We start from the raw sequence: 25295 nt of genomic DNA, 5'->3' as shown, positions 1-25295 counted from the left end.
CACACTTGCAACTCTGGCAATGATTTTATATTTATTAGACTATTTAAAAAAAAACATGCTTCAAAAAAGTGGGGGCTCCAAATAAGTGGGGGGACGGCGATCCCCCGTGTCCAACGACCACTACACCACTGATCGTAACTGTATATTACAACACAATGGCAATGCATTTACCAAACTATAACAAAGTATGTCAGTCCGAACAAAGTTGCGACTCTCAAAGCAGGTGGCATTCTTGGTAGTTCTACATGATTGGTCAAATCATGAAAGGCAACATAAGATGATTGGTTTCTCACAGTTCTTGGTAGTTGGGGGAGGCCTCTGATTGGTCAAATATTGGTATAATTACGATAGTGAAAGTAAACACGATGGACACTCGCATGCTGGACTGCTCGACCAACAGGTAATAACCTTTACAGTCTATGGTAATAATAACAAGTAGATATTTAGTTGTTTGACTTTTTGACTTGACTTGATTGATATGTACTTATATGTTTAAGAACACATTTTACTTGATCGTAATTAATCGGATAGCCTATTACTAAATCAGTGTGTCTAAAACTTCACCGTCAATTATTTTGAAATTAGAGTGGAGTAATACCTCTCGATTTGATAGACAAGCTTTTCACAAGTAGAAATCGGGGTGTTCCACAGGTCCCCCTGTTTATCCCGTATACTGTACTACGAGTACGCCTCAAAATAGATCATAACAATCATTATTTAATAAAGAGAATTTCAAAATAGAACCTTGATTTGTATCCCTCTTAGGGCCTCGTTGGCGCAGTAGGCAGCGCGTCAGTCTCATAATCTGAAGGTCGTGAGTTCGAGCCTCACACGGGGCATGTGTTTTTGTTTCATATCATAATCCGGCACTTTAGTTTTTATGAGGATCATTTATAGTTGATGTTCGCATAAGGGGCGCTCGACACGGGTGCAGGATCGGCTGTCCAATCTCCAATTTCCTCATCTAATCAGAATACTTTGCAGTCCAATTTGAGATTGTACCTAAACCAATCACGCCGTAGGATCACAATGGACGTAAACCGTTTATATACAGTCTATGACGTAAACCCATCAGATTGCGGGGTGACATTGGACAGAGCCTCTCACGTCAGGGCTTCATAGGTGTGTCTGGTTACTTAACTAAACAAAGTAAGCACTGACTGCCCCCCTTAATGTGATGTATCTATTCAGCGAAACGTCAATAAGGTGCAACTTGAGCGTTAGCTACTTTGTCAACCTAAACCAACTGGGACCTATACTAACGCCAGTTTAATGTCCACTTGGTAGTAATTGTCGTATTATGTTTTTGTCCAAATTGTAACGTAAGCAAAGGTAAACTAACGTTCCTGAAACTGAAGGCACTGGCACATGTTTTCCTGCCTTAGCTTACTGCTAACAAGTTACTTTAGCCATCTAGTATGAGTTTGTGTTGACAAAATCTCATTTTATTAGATAATATTGTGGTTCTTTTTTCCAGGAGCTGTTAAAATGCCTCTGCTATGATCCAAAAAGACCAGCAGGTGGCGACCACGTTTCACTATTAAACAGTATTTCCCTAAATCCCACTTCACTCACAACTATCAGTCAAGTTTAATGGACAATATCTGCAAAAGTTATCTATGAAAACCATGACGACATGTTTTTTTAAGCCCATAACTAAGTAAATTGGAATTACTTTAATTCCATATAATTGTTATTGTCATTATCTTATTGCTCGTTTTCTTATCTGTAGGCTAATAAGTTATTGTTATGTTGGCAGCTGCTGTACAGGAAACACGCTTTTTCAAACTACACGGTATTTGTAAGTATATTCAGTTCACATTTTAATTAAGATGGCTAATTGGGCTAAAGTGAGTGAGAGTCAGAGAGGGGAGGGGGCTGAGCTTCACGGTGGGCTCCAGACAGACATAGTGGCTGCAGATGAAGTTTTTCAGTCACACTGCACCGTGGGACTTTTAGGAATTCATATTAACCAGCCAGACTTTCTATCTCCTCACTGACATGTTGCGATGTTCCGTGCAGCCTTACAAAACGCGGACTTGCTTTGGGTGATTTTGTTGTATTGTGTTATCCTCCCGGACCCTGGCTGTGGATCAGCCGATGCGGACAGCTGTCATGAGGTGAAGACAGCCTACATGATGCGGCAGATAGGCCCGGTGGAGCTGGTCCCAGACCGGCCGGGAGCAGGTCAGTGAGTCCAGCTGCAGACACCCGGTGGAAACACTGTAGGAGAAACAGCAAATCTTAATAACTGCTTTGATTGAAGCACTGTACTTGAATAGTAGTCAAACTTTTGAGTGTATACACATTGTTCTACTTTAGAGTTAGTTTTTATAACAAAAGAACATATTATTCCCTTATTAGAAAAATCTGACAAGTATGCTATATTTACTCTGCTGATGAACATTTTAAATGAAAAATATGATGAGTTTATAAATCACAATGTAGTAGTATTAATTAATTAACATGAACTCCACATTATAAACTATATGTAATTAATCATAAATTGATACAAAAAGATGGCTGCTTTTGATTTGAATAGATGCATTTTGCTGATTACCTATTTATAATATCGTATTAAATGACCTAAAATTCTGTATTTTTACCAAGTATTCAAAATGGAGTGAATTATCCAATGTATTCCTTCAAACCTGGAAATATATAAGCCCTACTACACACACTGCAATAAATATATAACAAAGAATGCTATACATATTTAGTGTAAACCTGCTGTTCAGTACTTGCAGATTAATGTAGTTTAGCTGAGCGTTGCAACTTTTCTTATAATCACTATATTTTCTATAATGTATTCTATTTTTGATGTCTTAAATACAAGTAAACAAACTCAGTGTTAAATCAAACGTCATTGTATTTCATACAGTCTGATTTGTATCTCTCCTGCTTTGAAATGTTGTAATACTTAATACGTATGGTTTAAAGTCATAGCTTTAGAAATGTGAAATATAAGGGATCTAAACTTTACAGCATAGGCTAACACTTCTGAGGGAGAGAAGCTATTTCTGTTGCAAACTTGCCTTAAACATCAGTAGCACTTAAACAACTCTTGAAAGCATACTCGGCTATAAGTGGTGGTGTTAAAGATGCTGTATTTCGAAATGCTCATGTGAGATTTAGCCTGGCTCATAAGAGTCTCTTTGCATATTATTACAGTCCTGCATTGAGTGAACAGCCACTTCTACTGTAAATTGCTGAAAACCACATCAACATGTTTAATGTAACTGCACCCAGAAAAGTGATCCCATGGAGTCACTTTGTTGCCAGTCATTTCAGATTTCCAGAGTGAAGTGGAGACAAGTGGAGGATGATACGGGTCTCAGGTTAACAAGCTTCATTTTATTCTAATCTTGACATCACATAAACGGTCTCCTTGTCATAATTATACAGTTCATGGACATGCATATGAATCAGATGTTGTATAATCAGCAGACAGGAGAACATTTCTACCAGACATCAGTCAATAAGCTGTAACTGAATGTAAAATCTTTACTGTATCTGTAAAACCATGTGTGTGTTTCTGCAGGAACTGATAACTTGATATTAGCTTGTGATTGTTAACAGCTAGTTAACGATACATGGTGGCGACCTCTTCATTTTCAGGCTGAGATGTTTGCTTATTATAGATGATTTTAACAGTAGAATCTTGACACATCATCCCTCCTCATCACAGTCCATCGATCTGGTGTGGCCATGCATGAATGAATGGGGAAGAGATGTCATTGTAACTGTATTATAATCTCTTTCAGGGACATATCCACATTAGTGCTCTTGGGTCAAATACTATGTTGGGTTTTTGTTCCAAAATAATAACTTAAAAAGAGAAGGATGGAGAAACATTTTGAAATCCTCCTTAACCTCCTCAAACAGGGGTGTCCAAACTTTTTTCTCCGAAGGCCACATATAATAATAATATATTTATTTTGTTAGCGCTTTTACAGGTGCTCAAAGACGCTTTACAGATATAGTGAAAAGAAAAGAACAACAAATAAATATATATATAGTTAAAGTCAAATTAAAATCAAACAATACAAAAACAATCACACATTAAAAGCCAGATTGAAGAGGTGAGTTTTTGTACGTTTTTTGAAGGTGGTGAGGTCAGTGCAGTCTCTGATGGGTTGTGGGAGTGAGTTCCAGAGGGAGGGGGCAGCGACGGAGAAGGCTCTGTCCCCCCAGGTCCGGTGCTTGATGCCGGTGGGGATGGATAGGATGTTGGCTTCTGATGAGCGGAGGCAGCGGGAAGGGGTGTGGTGGTGCAGCAGGTCTGTGAGGTAGGGGGGGGCCTGGTTGTTGAGGGCTTTGTGAGTAATGAGGAGTAATAGGGCTGGGCCACTTACTAGAGGAGAGGTATTGCCTCATACGTTCAGTTATAAGTTAGAAATCAATCAAATGTAGGCAAATTATGCTTTATACTTGAATATGCTTTAAAGGTCCCACGACATGGTCATTTCTACTGATCACAATTCCATTGTTGAGGTCTACTAGAATAGATTTGCATTGTGCAATGTTCCATAATCACATTGGTTTCTCATACAGCATCTCTGGATAGTATGTGTATTCACTCTCTGTCCTAAACGGCTTGTTGGAGCTCCTGCCCCCCCCCCCCCCCCCCCCCTCCCCCCTCCCTGTGAGCCCACTGTGCTCTGATTGGTCAGCTCACCCACTCTGTTCTGATGAGTCCACCACCGTTACAGCGGAACATCAGTGATTATGTGTTACAATGGCGTTTGTTAGCAACCAGAAAATGACACCAGTAATGACAAACAGATGAGAATGCTGCGTGGGGTCTGGGTGCCGTGTTGGCGGGACGTTGCGGGGCTCGCTGCTCCGCCCTTTGAGGCTCGAGGAGCGGACAGTGTGAGCTGGATTACTGGTGTTGTTTCCTGGTTGCTGCGTGGAAATCCGCGGCTGAGAAAAGATAAGGCTGAGTGAGTGTGTGTGTGTGAGGAGCCGTTACGTCACTATGACCAGGAAGAAAAAAATGGAAAAAGAAAAATCTCCAACGAGGCGTTCTGGGGCAGCATAGACAGGTATTTTCCGTGTTAGAGTTTTACTCGCTACAGGGTGTACTTTGAGGGTTTGTGACTTTGCAGACCGTTTACATGCAGAAAAAGCTACATAACACACAAGGGGACGGGTAATAACCAGAAAAGCATGTCATGGGACCTTTAAGAAAAAACAGCCAACATCACAGCTCTCCAGAGGGTTTCATTTATTTAGTTTGCAGCTCATTCCTTAAAACAGAAGCCTCAGATTGCTCATAATAAGAGGAAATATGAAGGGTATATTTCGAGCTGGTTATAGAAATAAGTTATTGGGCTTTTTTTATCAACTTAGATTTGTTAGAAAATGTTTTCAACTTTAATTGATGGAATTCATTTGAAAGTGGGCTTATTAACACATGAATACTGTGTAATATATGTTTACATATATTTTTAAGAAGTACAAGACAAGCAAAAGTTTCATTTGTGGGCCATATTTCCTTATACTACATTTTGAATTAGCTGAGGGCCAATTCAAAATGGCTTGCGGGCCGCATTTGGCCCCCGGGCCGTAGTTTGGACACCCCTGTCCTAAAATCAGTTTATGAATAATTGAGTCACATTAACTTACTGACCTTCCACATAAAAATGTTTAACACACGAGACAGGGATTACAATCCCACCACACACATACTGTACGACCACCTGTTGTCATGTGAGTGAAATTGTATACATACGTCACATCTCACATGATAACGATGAACCCATCTCTATGAAAGCATAGAGATTGTATTACCACTGAATAGCTTTTAAAGAACCCAGATGTGTATTGGTGAAAGAGATTCTTAAGATTGATTCTCGGAAAACATATTGAACTTTGTACAGATATGTCATCGCTTCTATTTATTAGAAACTTGATGAATACGCCTACACAATTTTCTAACTAAAGTTCAAGTTCAATGTTTATAGAAAGCTAGAAAGACTTCATGACACAGCTCTGTGTTGCTTCAGATTGAATTTCTCTGACGGAAAATAACGCCAAGCCTGAAGCATAGTCACAAAACAGTCTGCCTGGAGTACTGACAAAAAGGTTTCCCTCTGGTTCTGAGTCATTGAAGGAATCTGAGGCAGTCAAGAATTAACTTGTGGCTTTTGAGTCACACTAACAGTTAGAAACAGGACTACTAATTTCAGCCATTAGAGCCTCCTTCAGGGTCAGTACAAAATGGAAGCATTTGGGTTGTTTTCAAGCTGTTTCTATTCCCTCTTTTCTTTTAGATGAGTCTCTCCGTGTGTGTGTCCACCCGGGGCCCAGCTGCTGCACCAGTAAGATGGAGGACAGCTACATGGCGGCTGTTCGCAGCGAGACGCAGCAGAAGATGCGATCGTACAGCTTCGAGCTGAAGTACCTGATCGCTGGACACACCAAGGCCTACCAAGGTGAGGCGGTTAAACTAAACAAGTAATAATAAAGACACCACCACACAATGGGAATTAACACTTTTCTTTTACACTTTCATTGCCAGAATATCAGGAAAAAATATATAGAAAAGTATTTTAATTTATATCGATATTAGAAGTGCTCTTGATTAATACATTTTAAATCTAGCAGTACTAAGCTCTGTGGGTGCTTGCAGAATGTAAATCAATGTGACTTTAACAGCTGTGGTGATTTTGGTGTTTTAACAGATATGTCAAGTGCCTGTAGCCCCCCTGCCATTCTGACTTTGTGTGTCCATCATGAAATTGCTAGTTTGTGTCAGGGTGGTGGTGTGGGGCCAGTTTATTTTGTGAGGCGCCACAGCGGCTAGCCAAACAAACAACTGATGTTCGATTGAGTCTTTGAGAGAGCAAACTCTCAGAGGGAGCAGCGGAAAACTTTGTTACAACTCTGCGCTCCCTTTCCCTGTCCGTCTGTCTCTGTTGCTGCCATAATCAGGTTTTGTTCTTGTCCAATGAGAGAGCAAGGGACGGAGAATGTTTACATTCAGTACGTATCCGCAGCAAAGTGTTGTTGCTGTGGGCAACAGCCGGTCCCTAACGGGCTGCTCTGAATAGGAGGAAGAATACTCTGCTTGTCCACTTGTCTCTCAACGCTATTCACCAGTCTGTGTGTGTGTGTGATGGAATGAGCCTGTGTGTGTTTGCATGAATGTGTGTGTGTGTGTGTTGTGTAGAGATTATGAGATGGACAGAGTTGATGAAACCCAGCAGACAGACATGGCAAACATGCACCTCTCTGTTTTTTCTGTCTCCCTATCTCCCACTCTCTCCTCCCCTGCTACATCTGAATGCACTCAGGCTCCGTTTCAGCTGCTATTTATGCCCAGCGGATGGCTGAAGCATCCATGGGTAAAATTAATGCAAAACACCCAAACACAAAGAAGGGCTCAACAAGGCCAGAACTGCAGCAAGTGAGATGAGGCACGTTTAGAATGGGCTGCATTTACTTGTGATTTAGACTATAACATTCACACAAATCACACAAAAAACAGATTTTCTAATTAACCCCAAGTGATGTTTTATTTGCTTGTGATCTGTGATAGATATCTATCTAAATCAAATAGAAGTAAATGGGATTTAAAACATGAAAATAAATGAATAATTTAATAAGAACTTTATAAATGTAGTTGGGCAAAAGGGGTTTGAGATTGCAGGATGGCAAAACATACACCATTTTTTTCTTTTAGGTAGAACATAAAATGAATTGCTGGTTTTTCAGTGTAAGCTATTTTCATATATCTTTGAAAGAAAGTTAAGCATTGAATCACACAACCTGGACAAATATATATGAGATTATGCTTTTTTTGTGTTTTGGGTGAACGAACACCACGATTGGAATTACATTTGCACGACAGCAGTTTTTTAACAGCTGAGCTCAATCTCAAAGGATCCCCGGTGATTAAAAGCGGCTAGAGAAACAGAGACATGCCCAGAGCGCTTGTAGTCAGGCTCTTTTTACTCCCCGAGGATTACTTAAGTGTGTGTATGTGTGTGTAAATATGTGTCTGCATGCTTGCGTGTGTTTCTCCTGGCGCTGTAAGACCCCTCGTGCCCTCTCCACCACGGTGCAGCTGTCATCCAATCACAGGGGGTAAAGAGCTAATCACATGACCCCAGAATAGTCTTTGCTGTGTCACTTGATGCCGACTGTATGTGTGTTGCTATTGCCATGACATGGGTATGCAAACACATAAAAGTGAGGTGTTCTCACTCAGTCACTGCTGCTCTAACCCCCCCCCCCCCCCATCCAACAAGTGACATCGATGTCAGTTCATAAATCTATTTTGGTGAATTTGCATATAGCTCTGGGATAGTTATAATAACTTATTTCCCTAATAAATTGCCATGACATGGGTCACTTGGGGGGTCATTTGGCAGCAGCTGTGATAGTGAAAGCGGTTAAGACAAACACCACACACACACACACACACACACACACACACACACACACACACACACACACACACACACACACACACACACACACACACACACACACACACACACACACACACACACACACACACACACACACACACACACACACAGTGAAAGTCACAGATACCTTTCTCTTAATGTTACTCCCAGTTTGTGTGTTTATGTGTGTGTGTGTGTGTGTGTGTGTGTGTGTGTGTGTGTGTGTGTGTGTGTGTGTGTGTGTGTGTGTGTGTGTGTGTGTGTGTGTGTGTGTGTGTGTGTGTGTGTGTGTGTGTGTGTCTATGTTTAAAACTTCCCAAGTGAAAAGGCTGATGTCAATATGATGGCATCCTGACACACACACACACACACACACACACACACACACACACACACACACACACACACACACACACACACACACACACACACACACATGCTCTCCACTTTATTAGCCATCGTACAGAGGAAATACAGTGGATCCTGAGATTGGGGCCCCTCATTATCACCTGTCTATAGATAACAGGGAAGTGAAAAGGAGCTCAGGGATGAATTAGGTTGAGGGCTATTTTGGCTCCCATGAAGCAGGATAATGTCAGACCAAGGTTAGTGGAATAGACACTCTGTAACAATGAAAAATTATATATAGACATATATGGAAAGGCCCCGTTTTACAGGTTAAAAATGACATGTGTATAATGTCACTTATATTAGGCCCCCATTTGATAAACGACCATATGTAATACAGTATATAACAACCTCTATCGGGAATAGCAGCATTTGTTGTTGTTTCTTACATTACATATTACCGAAAAAAGGGTTTCTTAAAGATAATAGCTTTTCATTCTTGTGGGTTGCTCCATTTGATTTCCAGTTTTGTAAAATGCACTTATGGCACTTCACATTTTTATTTTGTGTGTTTATTAATTACAATGCATAAAGTATTTCTGGTGTACCCATAACTGCATCAAATAACCTTTGTTATTGGAAGGGGTTGAAGGTTATAGTTTCTCATTATTTAAGGTTTTAGTTCTACCGTATTTATTTCTAACCAAGTGAATGTGAACAGTAGCAATTAAATGGAGACGGTTGTTGATCATACATTTTTCTTTAGCCACAAATGTGGCTTGTTTGTCAGGAAGGCAATTTTGGTCAGCAACCACTTTTGTCCCGACTGAAAACGTACAATCCAAATGTAATCTAGGACTTTTAATCTAAGATCCTCGTTAGGTTCATCCTTAACTCCAGTTGATTTAAATTTAACATCACCCAAAAAAAAGGTTAATCATTAAACTGACAAGAAAGGTGCAAACTTTTCTAACTTTTCTTTCAGTTATTGTATATTCATAACTTCATCATCCAGGTTTTTCACTAGTGTGCATGGTAAAATAAAATGTATATTTGTTTCACTCCCTTTCTCTCTATGTATTTTATCTTTTTCCAGAGACCTTTGAGTCCCTCGTGTCCTTCACATCCAACCTGACCAGCACTCTGTTCGACAGCGCTTACTCTGCTCTGGCGTCCGACTGTCGCCCCATTGTGTTTCAGCTGTTCAGCGACATCAACCGACACCTTTCTGGGGACTCTAAATCCTCATTGGACACCGCTGTGCGTCAGTTCTACAATGATCTTTTCCCATTGGTCTACCGTCGCCTGCTGAACCCTGGGATCGGCCACATGTCACCCAAGTCCCATTCCACCCCCTCCACCAATCAGGATGACTGTCTGCGGATGACGCGGCAGGATGTCAGCCCGTTCGGGACCCACCCTCGCCTCCTGGTCAGCGGCCTGTCCCGTGCGCTGGGGGCGGGCCGGGCACTGAGCCGACTGCTGAGACTGGCCGGAGAGGTTGTCAACGCAACCGAGAAGTTGACTTTATCCAGAGAATGTGGGCGGGGCTTAGTGAGGATGCACTACTGCTCCCACTGCAGAGGGATGACTCTGATACGGCCCTGTACCGGACTGTGTGTCAACATCATGAGAGGATGTCTGGTAGGTGTTTGAATGTGGTGTGTGTGTGTGTGTGTGTGTGTGTGTGTGTGTGTGTGTGTGTGTGTGTGTGTGTGTGTGTGTGTGTGTGTGTGTGTGTGTGTGTGTGTGTGTGTGTGTGTGTGTGTGTGTGTGTGTGTGTGTGTGTGTGTGTGTGTGTGTGTATGCTGGAGGACAGTTGAATATAAAATGCGATAATATGGAGCTAGAGGAAGAAAGGAAATTAGCTTACAAACAGACAGTAACACTGGTGCTGTCCAAGGTAAAACAAATACACCTATACCAACATCTATCAATGGTTTTACTGGAAGTTATATGCAATTAAGCCTATTTCCTAAACTGTGGAACTTTTCCTTGCTTTTAACTTGCTCTTAAACCTCCTGCACCTTCCAAAGTACAACATATTTTAGATATATGTTTGCTTCTTTAAATTAATTGTAATGCAATTCCAGATTCAGTGGTTAGTAAATGCTCATCATCTATCATCACCCAAGTCTTTTTATTTCATAGTATTGTACAATAACAGGCACAATTTGTTGTATATTTTAGTGTCACAGTACACTCTCTATATTCCCCACTCCCTCCCTCCTCTACCCGCACATGCCCATATAGGCAAATCCAAAGAAAAAATGTTTAGTAACAATTAAGATAATTTAAATGTAAATGCTCATCTGAAGTTATTATTCTAGATAATTAGTGTGCATAATGTAGCAGCCTCTGGATAGTAAAACAAAACCTTTCTTAGTAATGCTCCCATGTCTCACATTTCTGAATCACTCATTCACAGCATTTTATAAATCAATAAATCATTTCCTCATTAAGTTTTAGACAAATACCAAGAGCATTGCCAAGAGAACTGGCAGTGTCTTCTGTTTATCTTACTTGGCTGCTTTGAGTTTTGCTGGACAGCTTTAACAGCGCCCACAATAGACAGACTTGGAAGATGGCGCTGTACATCCCGCATGAGAGTTGTCTTGGAAGCAAAGAAAGCGTGGTGTTAAAACAACTTCCCATCATGTTTATCCTCTTCAGTGAAGTCAGGGAAAGGCAGACGGAGAAGTAGGAACAGCCTCGCCGTGACAGAAGGCATCTCGGCTTATGACTGCATGTCATCTTGATCATTGGCCTATTTCCTTCGATCTAATTGTTTTTCTTATTATAGCAAAGTGTCACAATCTGTGACTTGTATATTGATTTCTGAGCATCATATACAGAACTCTTAAGCCAATTTACCAAACTAAACTTGTTCTCTAACTCCTTGTCTCTTTCCACATTTGCCACCTCTATTTTCCCTTTATCCTTCACTATTATCATATCTCCTCTTTCCTTGTCCTTTCTTTTCTATTCTAGGTGGGGGTATCAGAGCTTGGCGCCCCCTGGGGGAGTTTGGTGGTGTTGCTCCAACGGTTAGCTGCCATGTTAGCAACAAGCAGCAACCACAACAGCATGGAGTTAGCGCTGTTAGCAGTCCGAAATCATGTGAACGATGCTATACTGCACGCTCAGCTGCACGGGCCGCGCGTCACAGCCACAGTAAGCAAGGGGAGGGTGGGATGGGGGGGTAATATATCCAACTGTGGTTAACTTACACTTGTAATTGTTACATAAACACCTTTTGAATTCTGGATATTGATGGAAGTCCATTGAAAAAGGTTTGAATGCTAAAGAAATTGTGCCCCAAAAAATGCCCCTGTAAATTACAATTAAAATAATGAGAAACAGATTGCTAAACCATCTTTACTCATATATCCCAATAATATAGTCATTTGAATTTTGGACAGAGAGGGAGGAAGGTTTTTCTTTCAGCCCGGCAGTTGGGTCTCTTTACAAAAGCCTTATACCTCGATGGGCTAAAAACAGCCTAATTCTTCAGAGAATCTGGGGTTCCCCTCAGTCTGTGTGTGTGCGTTTGTGTATGTGAGTGTGAATACAGATCCAGTGCCAGACAAAGGCTCTGGTTGGCGGGACAACCAATACCCAGAATGCAGCTTGGTTCTGAGTGATGAGAAAGTTTCTGTGGCTAATCTCTGGACAAACAGACGACACACAAACACATGCATGTATGCACACTCTGTTGGAGGTGGAAATAGAGTAGCCATCCAACTTTGAGAGAACATTGTGGACTTAGTAGAGTAGATTCCTGAGAGGTAAACAAACATACACAGGCATAATCACACTGCTAATTGTGGCTAATACGAAAATACCACTTAATTGAATATTTGATCAAGCTTCTTATTCATTAGACACTTCATTAAAGGGAAACCCCTAAACCTTTAACGATGTTTGTGCAGCATCTAAAGTTGAGAGAGGAATTCCTAGACAGCAGTCATTTCTGTAAAGAAGTAAAAACACCGTTGATAACATTGCATTTTATCGGCCTCTGTAATACATTATGTGTTGTGCTCTACTTTGTTGGATTTTAAGGTACATTGGTCAATTATATGCTACTGGATTAGGCATTACCAACAAGGGTTACTTTAACAATATCCGGAGGATTAGATGGGAAGATTGTGGGGTGCCGCTACTGTGAAATAAAATGTATGAATTAGTCAAATATATATAAAATAATTATGATTTTTCGTCACAATGACTAAACTACAAAACTATTACCAGAGCCAGTTGTACACCCTAACACTTTATTCTGCATTTGATAGTTAGGGAAAACTCTAACTTTATTAAACCTACTGAAAGAAATCTATGCAGCAATCAAAATGTATTTTATTCAGTGGTGTTAAGTAACTAAGTACATTAACTCAAGTACTGTACTTAAGTAGAATTTTGAGGTAGCCTACTTTACTTGAGTATTTCCATTTTTTGCTACTTTGTACTTCTACTCCACTACAATTCAGAGGTAAATTGTGTACTTTTACTCCACTACATTTATGAAATACCTTTAGTTACTTTACAGATTTGGATTAATAATGTGAAAACTAAACAACACTTATTTTATATGATGCTGTGCACATCATTTTGAATTCTTCTGAAAAGCAGCTAAAACACAATCTCTTCTTCAGGTAGAGAAGGTATGTGGACCCCAGGCAGCTGGTCCCATAATGCCAAAGGCAAATCCCACCAACTGGCAGCACACAACCTCTGTGAGCCCTGCTACATCAGTGACGTCAGAGAGGTCAGAGTTCACATCACCACCCTTAGCAGGTCCTGCTTCTCATCGTCTGCCACCACAATCCAGGAGGTGAGTCACGTACATCTGATGAAATGTCAGAGTAACGGCCCGTCCACACGGCGGCGTGCGTTGAAGCTTCAACGCTTCTGCCCATTCACTTTGAATGGGGTGACGTCACGCTTTGCCGAACTGCATTGTGGTTCCGTCGCTTCGCTTTACTCGCTTCAAAAGTTGAGCAATGTTCAATGAAGCCTCAGCCAATCAAATCATATGCCAGTACAAGCTCTAGCCAATCAAACCGCGTGCTTGTGTGTCCGGGGCGGTAGATTCATTTGATTGGTTGTTGGTCGAGTTTCAGACACGCCCGCCGGCAAGCTTCAACGCACGCCGCCGTGTGGACGCTGCGTAAGAATATCTGGAGCAAGTTAGAATTAATCTCCAGAAGGTGAATTCAACTTTGGAAGAGGAAAAAGTGCCTGCAATTTTTTTCTTTTCATATGACCTTCAATCGTAGCAGAAGAAAATCAACATTGTTGTGTTCTTGTTTGTGTTTGTGTATTCCAACAGGCCATTTCCTCTTAAAGGCTCCAGAGGAGACAAGAGTCGCAGCCTGAAAAAACTGTCTAGGTAAATACATCCACATTAGCTGCAATTACATTTGAATTATTATCAAAAGACTCTTTTTCTTAACTTGGGTATGTTTTTTGCAATAGTCATTATCTCCATTCTGTCTATTCATATGACTTATTATGTTAAAATTACCCTCTAGAATTAAGATATGAAATTAACAATTATTCACAGCGTTGTTAGAATGATTTAGTGCAAATAAAGTGCAAAGAGGCTATTATGACTAAACTTTTAATTATCTCTATCTTTAGTGGAATTTGAATTATACAATATCTTAATCATTTTGTTTCTCCTAAAGGATAGATCCATATCCTAGAGGTAGGACTTTAACAAAATAAAACCTGGGATCAGAAAACCCATTAAATGAAAACCTTCATATCAGATCTTCATTATACAGTCTTTATCAAAAGTGCTGTGAGCATGTTTTCCTTCCCCTTGTTGCTCTCAGTAACTTGGTAACTAATCTTTCAGGAGGGATTTCAGAGGGTACTGGACATGACAAGTCTGAATTTAAACAAATCATGGCAAATGGTACATTGGAATCACTAACCACCAACAAACCATGCAATCAACTGTGCTTTACTGTCTATGTCTCTCTTTAAGGGAGTTTGAGGGTTCCATCCAGCGGTACCAGTGGTTTTTCTCCGAGCTGCCAGAGATGCTTTGTGAAAGTGAGATGGAGGTTGAGCAGCACACATGCTGGAGTGGCCAAGACGTCGTAGAAAGGTGTGTTGCATTACATTCCTTTATTAAAAATAAATAATTTTTGAAAATTGCCAGTAAGAACGTACCAAACACCAGGCATGTAAAGTAGTTGTTCCAACATCACATGTTATCCTTTATGACTACTCGAGAAAGCCCCATATATTGCATTTAATCTTCATATAGCTCCGTATTTGAGAGAATTCCATTTCATTTTAGATAAAATATGCTGGAGTAAAAAAGCTCAAGCAGAACAGGGAAAACAAAATAAATATGTGCAGAAAGGTTTTGATGGTTTTTGATGTAAAAGAAAATGGATATTGACTTAAAGGTCACCTATTATGCAAAATCCACTAGTTCATGTCTTTTATACATAAACATGTTTCCCCTCCGTGTAAAGAGATTCTGAAAGTTTCAGGAAAAAAGATTAGCTCACTTTTTGTCCTGATCCATCTTTATAAAATCTGAAAATGAGCTGATCAGATTTTGTGATGTCATAACGATTTTTTTGGCTTGTGTAACCATGAGCCCAGCGGTTCCCAACCTGTGGGCCGCGGCCCCCTAGTGGTCCGCGAAAGCATTGCAAGTGGGCCGCCAAATAATTTCTTCTTTTTTTTTTTAAAAGACACAAACATGGACATAACAATAACATAATAGGAGATGACATTCCCATCTCAGACAACAACAAAACAAAAACAGAAGAAATAAAGATACAGTCAGTAGGATCACTTCAACATTTCACAAACAAAAATAGGTTGACAACCAAATACTATGGGCTCAGAACAGTCTCATAATACACACATGCACACAGAAGGATTCACACTTGAATTTCATGATCCGCAAAAGGATTCACACTTGTATTTCCGGATCCACACTTCAATGCACACACAAATGTGTTCCGTTTCATATACATGTAAATAAAATCCAAATACAGAAAAAAGTTTTACATATGTATTTTTGATCCTCACATATTTGTTTTCCGTTTAAATCCCCTGAACCTGCAAACACAAACCGCTTTCTGGGCATGGATCGCTGTGCATTCGTGTGTGGGTTTTTTGAGACTCCCCTGACGGTCACCCGATTCGTACTTGTAATTTTTTCTATCTATAGCCAATCAGATGTCTCCTTCATTCTAAGCCAATCACATGAGCGCGTCCCCACGAGGGTATGATTTATTGCGTTCATGACACTTCATATACGCATTTTGCGCTGTCCGGAGCAGGGTTTCCGCGGACAGAATTTATTTTACCGGACAAATTTGAAACTTACCGGTCATGTTTCAATAATAATAATAATAAGAAGAAGAAGAATTGTGTAGCAGAGTTTCCGTTAGCAGGTAATTACCGGACTATGACCGAATATGGCTAATAACACGGGAGTAACGGATCCTCTTTTCCTCTCTCCCTCCCTCTCTCCTGACAGCCCGTCAGTTTCTCATGCAGCTCGCTAAAACTTCACTCGCGTTTATGTCCATATCAATCAGATCCAGCTCTCCTGATCGGCCTTTATAGAGAGCACCGATCAAACTATTAAGAGTGAATATCGGCCGATAATGACCGGCGGGGCTCCCCCCGTTGACAGTTCACTGTCTAGCACTGGCTTCGTAGTGCACTGATCGATTAGGCTAAGCTAACCTGTAGCTGCTCCCTCCACACTCACAACAACTTCATACAGACATAAATAAAGCAGCTGTATTCGCCATACAGCAAACACACATTTAAAACGGTTTTGCCTGCCGTTTTTGTGTACACAAGCATTCATTAATGGTTCGGAAAGTGGCACTGTACCTTAATAATATAAAGACTTGTATTTGCGTGCATTTCCTGTTCGGAAAGTGGCAATGTACTGAGAGTGGAGGTGTCCTGAGATTAGCGCCTGCAGGCAGGCTCCATGGACCTGTCAGCTCCGGACAGCGCAAAATGCGTACATGAAGCGCTACGTCATGAACGCAAGAAATCTACCCTCGTGGGGGCGCGCTCATGTGATTGGCTTAGAATTGAGGAGACATCTGATTGGCTATAGATAGAAAAAATTACAAGTACGAATCGGGTGACCGTCAGGGGAGTCTCAAAAAACCCACACACGAATGCACAGCGATCCATGCACAGAAAGCGGGTTGTGTTTGCAGGTGCAGCGGTTTTAAACGGAAAACAAATATGTGAGGATCAAAGATACATAATGTAAAACTTTTTTCTGTATTTGGATTTTATTTACATGTATATGAAACGGAACACATTTGTGTGTGCATTGACAAACACAAGTGTGGATCCGGAAATACAAGTGTGAATCCTTTTGCGGATCATGAAATACAAGTGTGAATCCTTCTGTGTGCATGTTTGTATTATGAGACTGTTCTGAGCCCATAAAATACCACTAAAAACACAACATGGCAAGCATATTTATTGTTCCTTTAATCCCACTCTTCGTAAGAGCTAATTCTTTCCCATTTCATGGCGTGTTGAGCCACCCCTTGATTTTCCAAAATAAATTGTATTTTTAATCTACTCTTCAAACACCTTACATTAAGATTACTCCTTGATTGACATTTAAAAATATGTATTTTAGCCAGAAGAATAGTTGTATTTATTAACTGTGTGCAGTCTTCATCTAAAAGACCAAATAAAATATTAAAGGGTGTAAATGTAAATTCAATATTTGCCGCCAAATAATTTGCAAAACATTATGATTTGTGTGGAAACATTTTCATTATTACGATTGATTTTTATTTTAACCTCTCTTCCTTTCTCTTTCTTGATCCTCCTTAGCAACGGTCATTACAGTCAGGGGTTAAATTGGGATTTGATATGTGGGGGGGGGCTCTGTGTGGAGGGGGAGGGGGGGGGCGGGGGGTCGAGGATCTCATTATTAGACCTTGAGGGCTATACTGTATATGAGGCCCTAAAGGAACTGCTCCATTATCTGTATCGGAGCAGAGACACGTTCACTAAGCCGAAAAACGATATCAAGTCACAGAGATCTGCTATTTTAAAGTAAAGTCAACACATATCGACCCTAAATGTAGTCTATATTAAGAACAAGTAAAGTTTTAACATATATTTTTTTAATACAAATGTGCGAGGGTGATGACGTCAGAGCATCGTCCTACAGTATGTGCCGGGGCTTAGCCCCGGACAGCCCCGGCCCAATTTAACCCGATTACAGTCCTTGACAGCGGTCTGTTCTACTAGATTTACAACGTGTCACATGTTCTGAATTGACCAATCCAAACTTTATTTAGCCTCCGTATTGTTTATGGTTGAATGTGGGCTGCGAAAATTGTTTTTATTCTTAAGTGGGCCCTGAGTTGAAAAAGGTTGGGAACCGCTGCATTAGCCAATAACCAACCAAGGTAACCCCCCCCCCCTTTATCTGCAGATCCCTATAAAGCAGGGCCGAATTCACCATATACATTGGGGGGAACACATCCCCCCCAATATTCAGATACACTCAAAATGTCCCCCCCAATAAATAGCAAAAATAACAAAAATATATATATTTTTTTTTATTAAAATAAAATTGCTATTCTATGACTTTTTTATTTTGGCTATTTGTATACTTGAAAATCTTTATTTTCTGTTATTGTGAACTTCACCAAAATGATATATTCTTTTCATATGTAAATTGGTTCCGCCTTGTTTGTTTATGCATACCTTTATTTTGTACCCGGGGGTGTATTTCGCTTTTGCACGTCTGAGTCCAGCTTCAGTTAGCTTGATGCTCCAAGCAGGTCAGTCATGTTTTAATTTGCCCTCCATCAGGTCTGGTATCTTTTCTAGTTAGCCCTAAAGTAATCTATATTATTTTATTTCGTAATGGTAATGTTAATGAACCCTCCGGTTTAGCTTCTTTGTGGAAGTAACTTGTAGTTCTGATGTTAAAACCGAACTTTTCAGGAATAGTAGCTAACTAGCTGTGGGCTAGCTTGTTTCAGTTGCTAGCCAGGGTTTGGCGGGCTAGTGTCAGTTATGTGGAAAATGACGGTGTCGTTTTGGATCCAATACATATTTATTCATGTGGATTATTTCTATTTTATTTTGTCATTTGTAGAGTGTGGAAAGATTTAAAACTGTGATGTGTGACATCTATGGAATACCAAAGGTGCCAGAATTAATTAAATAAATACTCTACAATTATTATGAAATAGTATTTCATAATCGTCAGAAGCATTTCAAAGATACTCACACGCAGGAGGGTTGCAGTGTGCACCATAGCTCGCGCTGGGTTTAGAACGCTCGGAATTGCTAATAAACATGTTTAATTATCTTATATCCAGCGCTGCTGACCTGGATTCATCACATCAGCAACTGCAGATCGCCAAGGTCAAGCTGTAAGCATGAGCAAGAGGAAGGGTGGCAGTGACATTAGACAGTTTTTTGGGCAGCCTCAGAAAAGAAAAAAAGTAAGTTAAGAGCAGTGAGAAAATTAGTATTGTTACCAGTCAGATAGCTTGTTTACTGATAATATTTCTTCCATGTTCACTCTGGTGTGTTCAGAGTAAAGAGAGAGAGGGAGAGAGAGAATGTGAGCATGGCGACCGGACAGGGAGAGTGTGCGCTGGTGACATGGAGGTGAGTGAGAAAGGAGCTAATATTGATGGTTAAGACCGAATAATGACAACATAGCAGTCTAATCTTAATGATAATTTAAGATGAGATCATCCTCATGTGTATTTCAGATAATACCATCAAGCAGGGAGAGTGAGTTTTACAATGAGAGAGAGAGCAGCCAGGCAGGCGCAAATGAAGGTACAGGAAAGGAAGGGGAGGAGCTTGGACTTTGCCCAAATCATCCAAATGTGAAAGTCAAACCCAGTCAAACCCTATCAAATAGAATACTCTACTTTCAGGAGAAGTGGTTTAAAGATCATACATGGCTCCATTACAGCGCCTCTGTAAAAGGGGTCCTCTGTTTCTATTGTGCTAAATACTTTGCAGCACAAAAGTCTAAGCTTGCGTCAAAAGCAGATTCAGCGTTTGTCAAGACTGGTTTTAACAATTGGAAGAAGGCACTGGAGAAATTTAGTGTGCATAAAGACAGCCAGTGTCACAAATTAGCTATGATGACTAGGATTCAGGAGCCAGAGCCTGTTAATGTGCAACTTTCACGTGAGCTTGAAAGACGGCAGCAACAAGCGAGAAGAAATCTGATGAAGATTGCTGGGGGTGTGAGGTACTTGGCGCGGCAAGGTCTGGCTTTTCGATGCGATCAGAAGGAGAGTGGGAATTTAAGCCAGCTTCTAAAGTACAAGGCAACGGGCGATGCAGAGCTGACCTCCTGGCTAAAAGGTCCCCTCGATTTCACCAGTCCGGAATTGCAGAAGGAACTGTTGAAGCTGATGGCCAATACAATCATCAAAGAAATTGTGTCGGAAATAACATCAATGCCAGTGGTCCAGTTCGCAATTATCATTGATGGCACCCAGGATATATCAGGAGTTGAGCAGGAGTCAATATGTGTGCGCTCTGTAGATGCAGATCTACAACCAAAGGAAGAATTACTGGGAATCTACCAAGTGTCATCAACAACAGGGCAAAATATAACCAAGGTGGCATGTGATGTGATGACGCGCCTACAGCTTCCTCTGTCTCAACTCCGAGGACAAACTTATGATGGTGCCGCAGACATGGCTGGACGATTGCAGGGAGTACAAGCCATTTTAAGGAAAGAACAACCGCTGGCTGTGTATTGTCACTGTGGTCCACTGCGTGAACTTAATTATGCAGGCTGCCTGTGGAGCCTCTCCACTAGTAAGAGATTCAATGGGTCTGGTCCATGAATTGGGGGGCTTCTTTAATCAATCTGGCAAGTTCAAGTTGATTTTCCAGAATATCGCAAAATCAGAGCATGGTTCAACTTTCACCTCATTGAAGCCTCTCTGTCCCACCAGGTGGACTGTACGTACCCCTGCCATCCGCTCAGTTCTCAAGGAGTATGAGTCAGTGCTGATGGCCCTTGAAGAAATGGCATCATGCAGCTCACCTGAAACTTCAGCCAAGGCCAATGGTCTTCATGGAACATTTCTTAAAGGGAACACTGTGCTCGGCCTTTTAATGGCTGAAGACCTGATGGGGGATTTGGAGTGCCTGAACACCTCCCTGCAGCTTAGGAAACAGACCGTTTCAGGCATGTTGGAGGCTGTAGACCATGTCAAAACAAGCATTCAGGACAAGCGAACGGAGGAGCATTTTGATGTATTGTTCTCAAAAGCAACTGCTGTGGCAACAAAGTTGGACCTACAACCAATTCAGATGCCTCATGTCCGCACACCTACAAAGCGTTACACCGGTCAGGCTGCAGCCCATATCCATCCCGATGCCCAGTCCTTGTACAGAGTCCAATTCTACAATGCCTTGGACACAGTGAATACTCAATTCATAGAGAGGTTTGAACAAGCTGGATTACACAAACTGCAGCAGCTTGAAAATGTGCTGCTACACGGAGACATGGACAAGGTGGTAGAAGAGTATCTTGAATTGAATTCAAGACTACTGCAGGTGCAGCTGGCCATGTTTGGGGGTCTTTTGATTTTCATTGAGCGGCAAGCAGCTAGTGCGAGTCGTGACTGTAAAACAAAAGGGCAATAAAGTGTTCCTGTTTCTACTGAAATTGCGTGGCACAGACCTTTCTATGGATTGAAATGCTTTAATATGATTATGGTTATAGTTGTACTTTATTCATCCCTAATCTCTGCCATTACAAACAACGAAACAAGAAAAGCTAAACTAGATAAAATAGGGCGATGTAATACAATGCACAATTAGACATTATGGTAAAACATTTTAACCAGTTAAGCCCCAAGCCTGTTTTTCTGGTCTCAGGCTCGAAAATGACATTCCCAGAACAATTGACTATAACTTCACTTCTAAAAGGGGTAAATGAATAATCTTTTTTCTCAAAGCAATGATAAACCTGTGAGTTGGATGTAGAAAAAGTCAGAATCAATAGAGATGTTTTTAAAGTAAATTCAGATTGAACATAGTAAAAAAATGTAAATTATAGTGTCCGTCCAAAAAATAAACCATTACTTATAGTGAAAACCACCCTTGAATGATGGGATAGTAGACTAAAAGCTTTAGGAATCCAAACTATAACATATAATAAGTACCCTGTATCAAGATTGATGCAAAACAAGTATTTCCAAGGCACACCTTTATATGATCATTATAGTTATACAAAATAAGAGAATAACAGGTATGAAATAATTCCAACTCATACTACAGTTTAAAAGGGGAGTGATTTGTAAAATATGCATAAAGAAAAAGTAAATCTGTTCAGTTCTGTTTCATATGGTGTTGTTGAGAGATGTATCCATAGATTTAGTCCCTAATGTTGCTCTCAAAGTGCACCAGATTGATGCATTTAACTTCAACATTTAAAAAAAAATCTTCCTGGGGGAGCGTGCCCCCGGACCCCCTAGAGCAGGGGTGGGCATTTTACGGCCCGCGGGCCACATCCGGCCCGTTGGCCGGCCTTGGCCGGCCCGTGTGAGGTTGATCATAAATTATAACATAATGAAAAAAACAGCAACCTTTTCAAAATAAAAGCGTAAATACTTTTCTAACTGTGTTGCTTTTATTTTGAAAAGGGCACTGCTGTTTTTTTAATTTAATTACGTAAACGCGCATGCCGTGAACAGCTACGAGTGATGCTGGCCGGCTAGTCCTCGAAATGTCCGCTCAGGGCAAAAAAAGAAAGATCGATACTGAATGCCGCGTTTTCAACAAGACATGGACCGCTAAGTATTTATTTACAGAAGTGAAAGGTAAAGCTGTGTGTTTAGTTTGTGGTGCGCAGGTCGCTGTGTTCAAGGAGTACAATTTGAGTCGCCACTATGCTACCAAACACGCAGATAAATACAAGAACCTGTCTGAGGAAGAGCGGGCAAAGGGGTCGGATGCTTTGCTAGCTAAGCTGCAAAGCCAACAACACATTTTCACAAAACATTCCACATCCAGAGATGCAGCTGTCAAGACGAGTTATGTCTTAAAAGTAAACCGTTTTCGGACGGAGAGTTCATTAAGGAGTGTTTGAAAGTGCCGCTCTCCCGACGCACTGTTATGAGGAGAATTGAGGACATCGCGGGAAATCTGGAGCTTCAGCTGCAGAACAGAGCGGTCAACTTTGACTTTTTTTCCTTGGCTTTGGATGAGAGCTGCGATGTACGTGACACTGCCCAGCTACTCATCTTCCTACGTGGGATAACTACAGACTTCAAAATCACGGAGGAGCTGGCAGCCATGCAGTCAATGAAAGGTACAACAACAGGGAGTGATTTGTTCACGGAGGTAAATGCATGTGTGGAAAAGTTGGGACTGAAATGGGACAAGCTGACAGGCGTGACAACGGATGGTTGTCCAAATCTGACAGGAAAAAATGTTGGACTATTGAAGAGAATGCAGGATAAAGTGACAGAAATTAACCCTGATTAGAAATTGGTATTTTTGCATTGTATTATACATCAGGAAGTGTTGTGTAAGTCAGTGTTAAAAATTAACCATGTTGTTGATGTTGTAACTAATATAGTTAACTTCATCAGGGCAAGAGCATTGAATCACAGACAGTTTGTTGCACTTTTGGAGGAAAGTGAGACTGAACATCGTGACATACCCTACCATGCAGCTGTCAGGTGGCTCAGCCTGGGCAAAGTGCTGAAAATAGTATGGGACCTGAGAGAAGAGATTCAAGACTTCTGTGTGAAGAAAGGAAACGACATCCCACAGCTTTCAGATGCAGACTGGATGGCAGACCTTGGTTTTGCTGTAGATGTGACTGCACTAATGAGTGAACTAAATGTCAAACTGCAAGGCAAGGGCCTTTTTGTGCATGACATGTACAGTGCAGTGAAGGCTTTCATGAGAAAGCTGCAGCTTCTCTCAAGCCAAATGGAGGACAACATTCTCACGCACTTGCCAACACTGAAGGAAGCCACACCATCAGCTGATCACCTCCAGAGGTACTCATCCATGTTAGAAGCACTGCATGGTGAGTTTTCAAGGCGATTTAAAGACTTCAAAACAGTTGAGAATAAAATGAACATGATCTTTTCCCCATTTACATGCCATGTGGATGATGCACCCAGTGATGTTCAGCTTGAACTCATTGACCTGCAGTCTGACACACTTCTGTCAGAGCACTTTAGGTCAGTCTCACTGCCTGAGTTTTACGCTTCCCTGAAAGAGGAGAACTTTCCACACATCAGGAGACGTGCTCAGAAGATGATGGTCCTCTTTGGATCTACCTACATATGTGAACAGACATTCTCAGTGATGAAGTTCAACAAATCCAGATACAGATCCTCTATCACTGATGATCACCTCTCAGCTGTCCTTCGCATATCCACCTCAGACATTGAACCAGATTTCCGTGCACTTGTTCAAGCCCAAGACAGACTGGATTTTTCTCAATGAACAAGTAAAATGAACTAAAAAACAAAAATCAAAAACACTCATTTCTTTTTGTATAAAGCTGATTCATTTCTTATCTTTAACATACTGTAAAACACCTTTTCAGTATTGGTATATTGAGCAGAATTAAGTTCAACTTATTTTTGATTCGGCCCCCCAACACAGCTCGAGTTTCTGAAGTGGCCCCTTGTAAAAAATAATTGCCCACCCCTGCCCTAGAGGAGGTTAGGTCCACCACCTGCCCGCACCCCCAGTCAAATTGTCCCACCCACATTGAGGATGCTTCCTACGCCCATGCCTGAGACACAGTTTCGTGAATATTGTTGTGTTTTGCCCCCACGGGCAGGGGCATGGGGTTTAACAGGTTTTAAAGTATCCCATGTGTTAGTGAATTTTTATATATTTTCCTTTAGAATGGCAGGAAATTAGTATTCAAATTTTGATTGAATTTTTGGTCCCCCCCAATGTTGACTCTATGAATACGGCCTTGCTATAAAGCATATTCATTACTCGTTATTCTCTACTAATAGTTAATTAAAGACTGTATATAATGGCTATTTTGCACATCCATTTCAAGATTTTCAAAGGTTTATTGACATATATACACAACCACAGTGCAGTTATGCAATGATAAAAAACTTGGGTCACAGGTTCCTCAACAGTGCATTACAAGACATCTATCAATATGTGTGTATACCTCCACCATTAAACTGTGATATTCTGCATATTTCTTATACTATCTACGAGTATGTAAGTCGCTTTGGATAAAAGCGTCTAACAAGTAACATGTAATGTAATCTACATACATAAGTCGTATAATTTATATGTATAATATCAGTTAAAATAAGTGCTTCAACACAGTTAACATTGCAGGAAAGCAATATATTAGACGTTAAGTACTTTGTCAGGCTTAATATTTATCTTTAGATACCCCCAAAGCTTTTTCCTTATTTAAAAGAAGACCTTAACCTAAAGTATTCTTTAATGTTTAAATAAAGGTTAATTAGTTTGTCTGTTTTGCACATCCTC

General features: G+C 40.8%; 1 protein-coding gene and 1 non-coding gene across 5 annotated transcripts in view; both read left to right on the top strand.

Annotated features, from left to right (window-relative positions):
* Positions 1-385: 385 nt before the first annotated feature.
* The window catches only part of LOC117495902 (glypican-5-like), a 65363-nt gene continuing 40453 nt past the window's right edge, over positions 386-25295 (top strand). The window contains exons 1-8 of one of the 4 annotated variants that reach the window (XM_034147490.1): positions 386-400; positions 1760-2187; positions 6279-6440; positions 9865-10412; positions 11760-11942; positions 13424-13602; positions 14101-14160; positions 14764-14886. In XM_034147490.1, coding sequence (XP_034003381.1) covers positions 2010-2187; positions 6279-6440; positions 9865-10412; positions 11760-11942; positions 13424-13602; positions 14101-14160; positions 14764-14886 — 1433 coding nt within the window. In that variant the 5' untranslated portion in view covers positions 386-400; positions 1760-2009. Of the gene's footprint in view, positions 401-1479; positions 2188-2855; positions 3339-6278; positions 6441-9864; positions 10413-11759; positions 11943-13423; positions 13603-14100; positions 14161-14763; positions 14887-25295 lie in introns of those variants that run through there. The other 3 variants (XM_034147491.1, XM_034147493.1, XM_034147492.1) reach the window with 3 other exon arrangements.
* On the top strand, positions 767-839 carry trnam-cau. The gene has a single exon. It is a non-coding gene; the product is annotated as a tRNA-Met (tRNA).

The sequence above is a fragment of the Trematomus bernacchii genome, unplaced genomic scaffold (assembly GCF_902827165.1).
Source record: "Trematomus bernacchii unplaced genomic scaffold, fTreBer1.1, whole genome shotgun sequence".
Classification (NCBI taxonomy): domain Eukaryota; kingdom Metazoa; phylum Chordata; class Actinopteri; order Perciformes; family Nototheniidae; genus Trematomus; species Trematomus bernacchii.
This window is presented reverse-complemented; position numbering and strand designations above follow the sequence as displayed.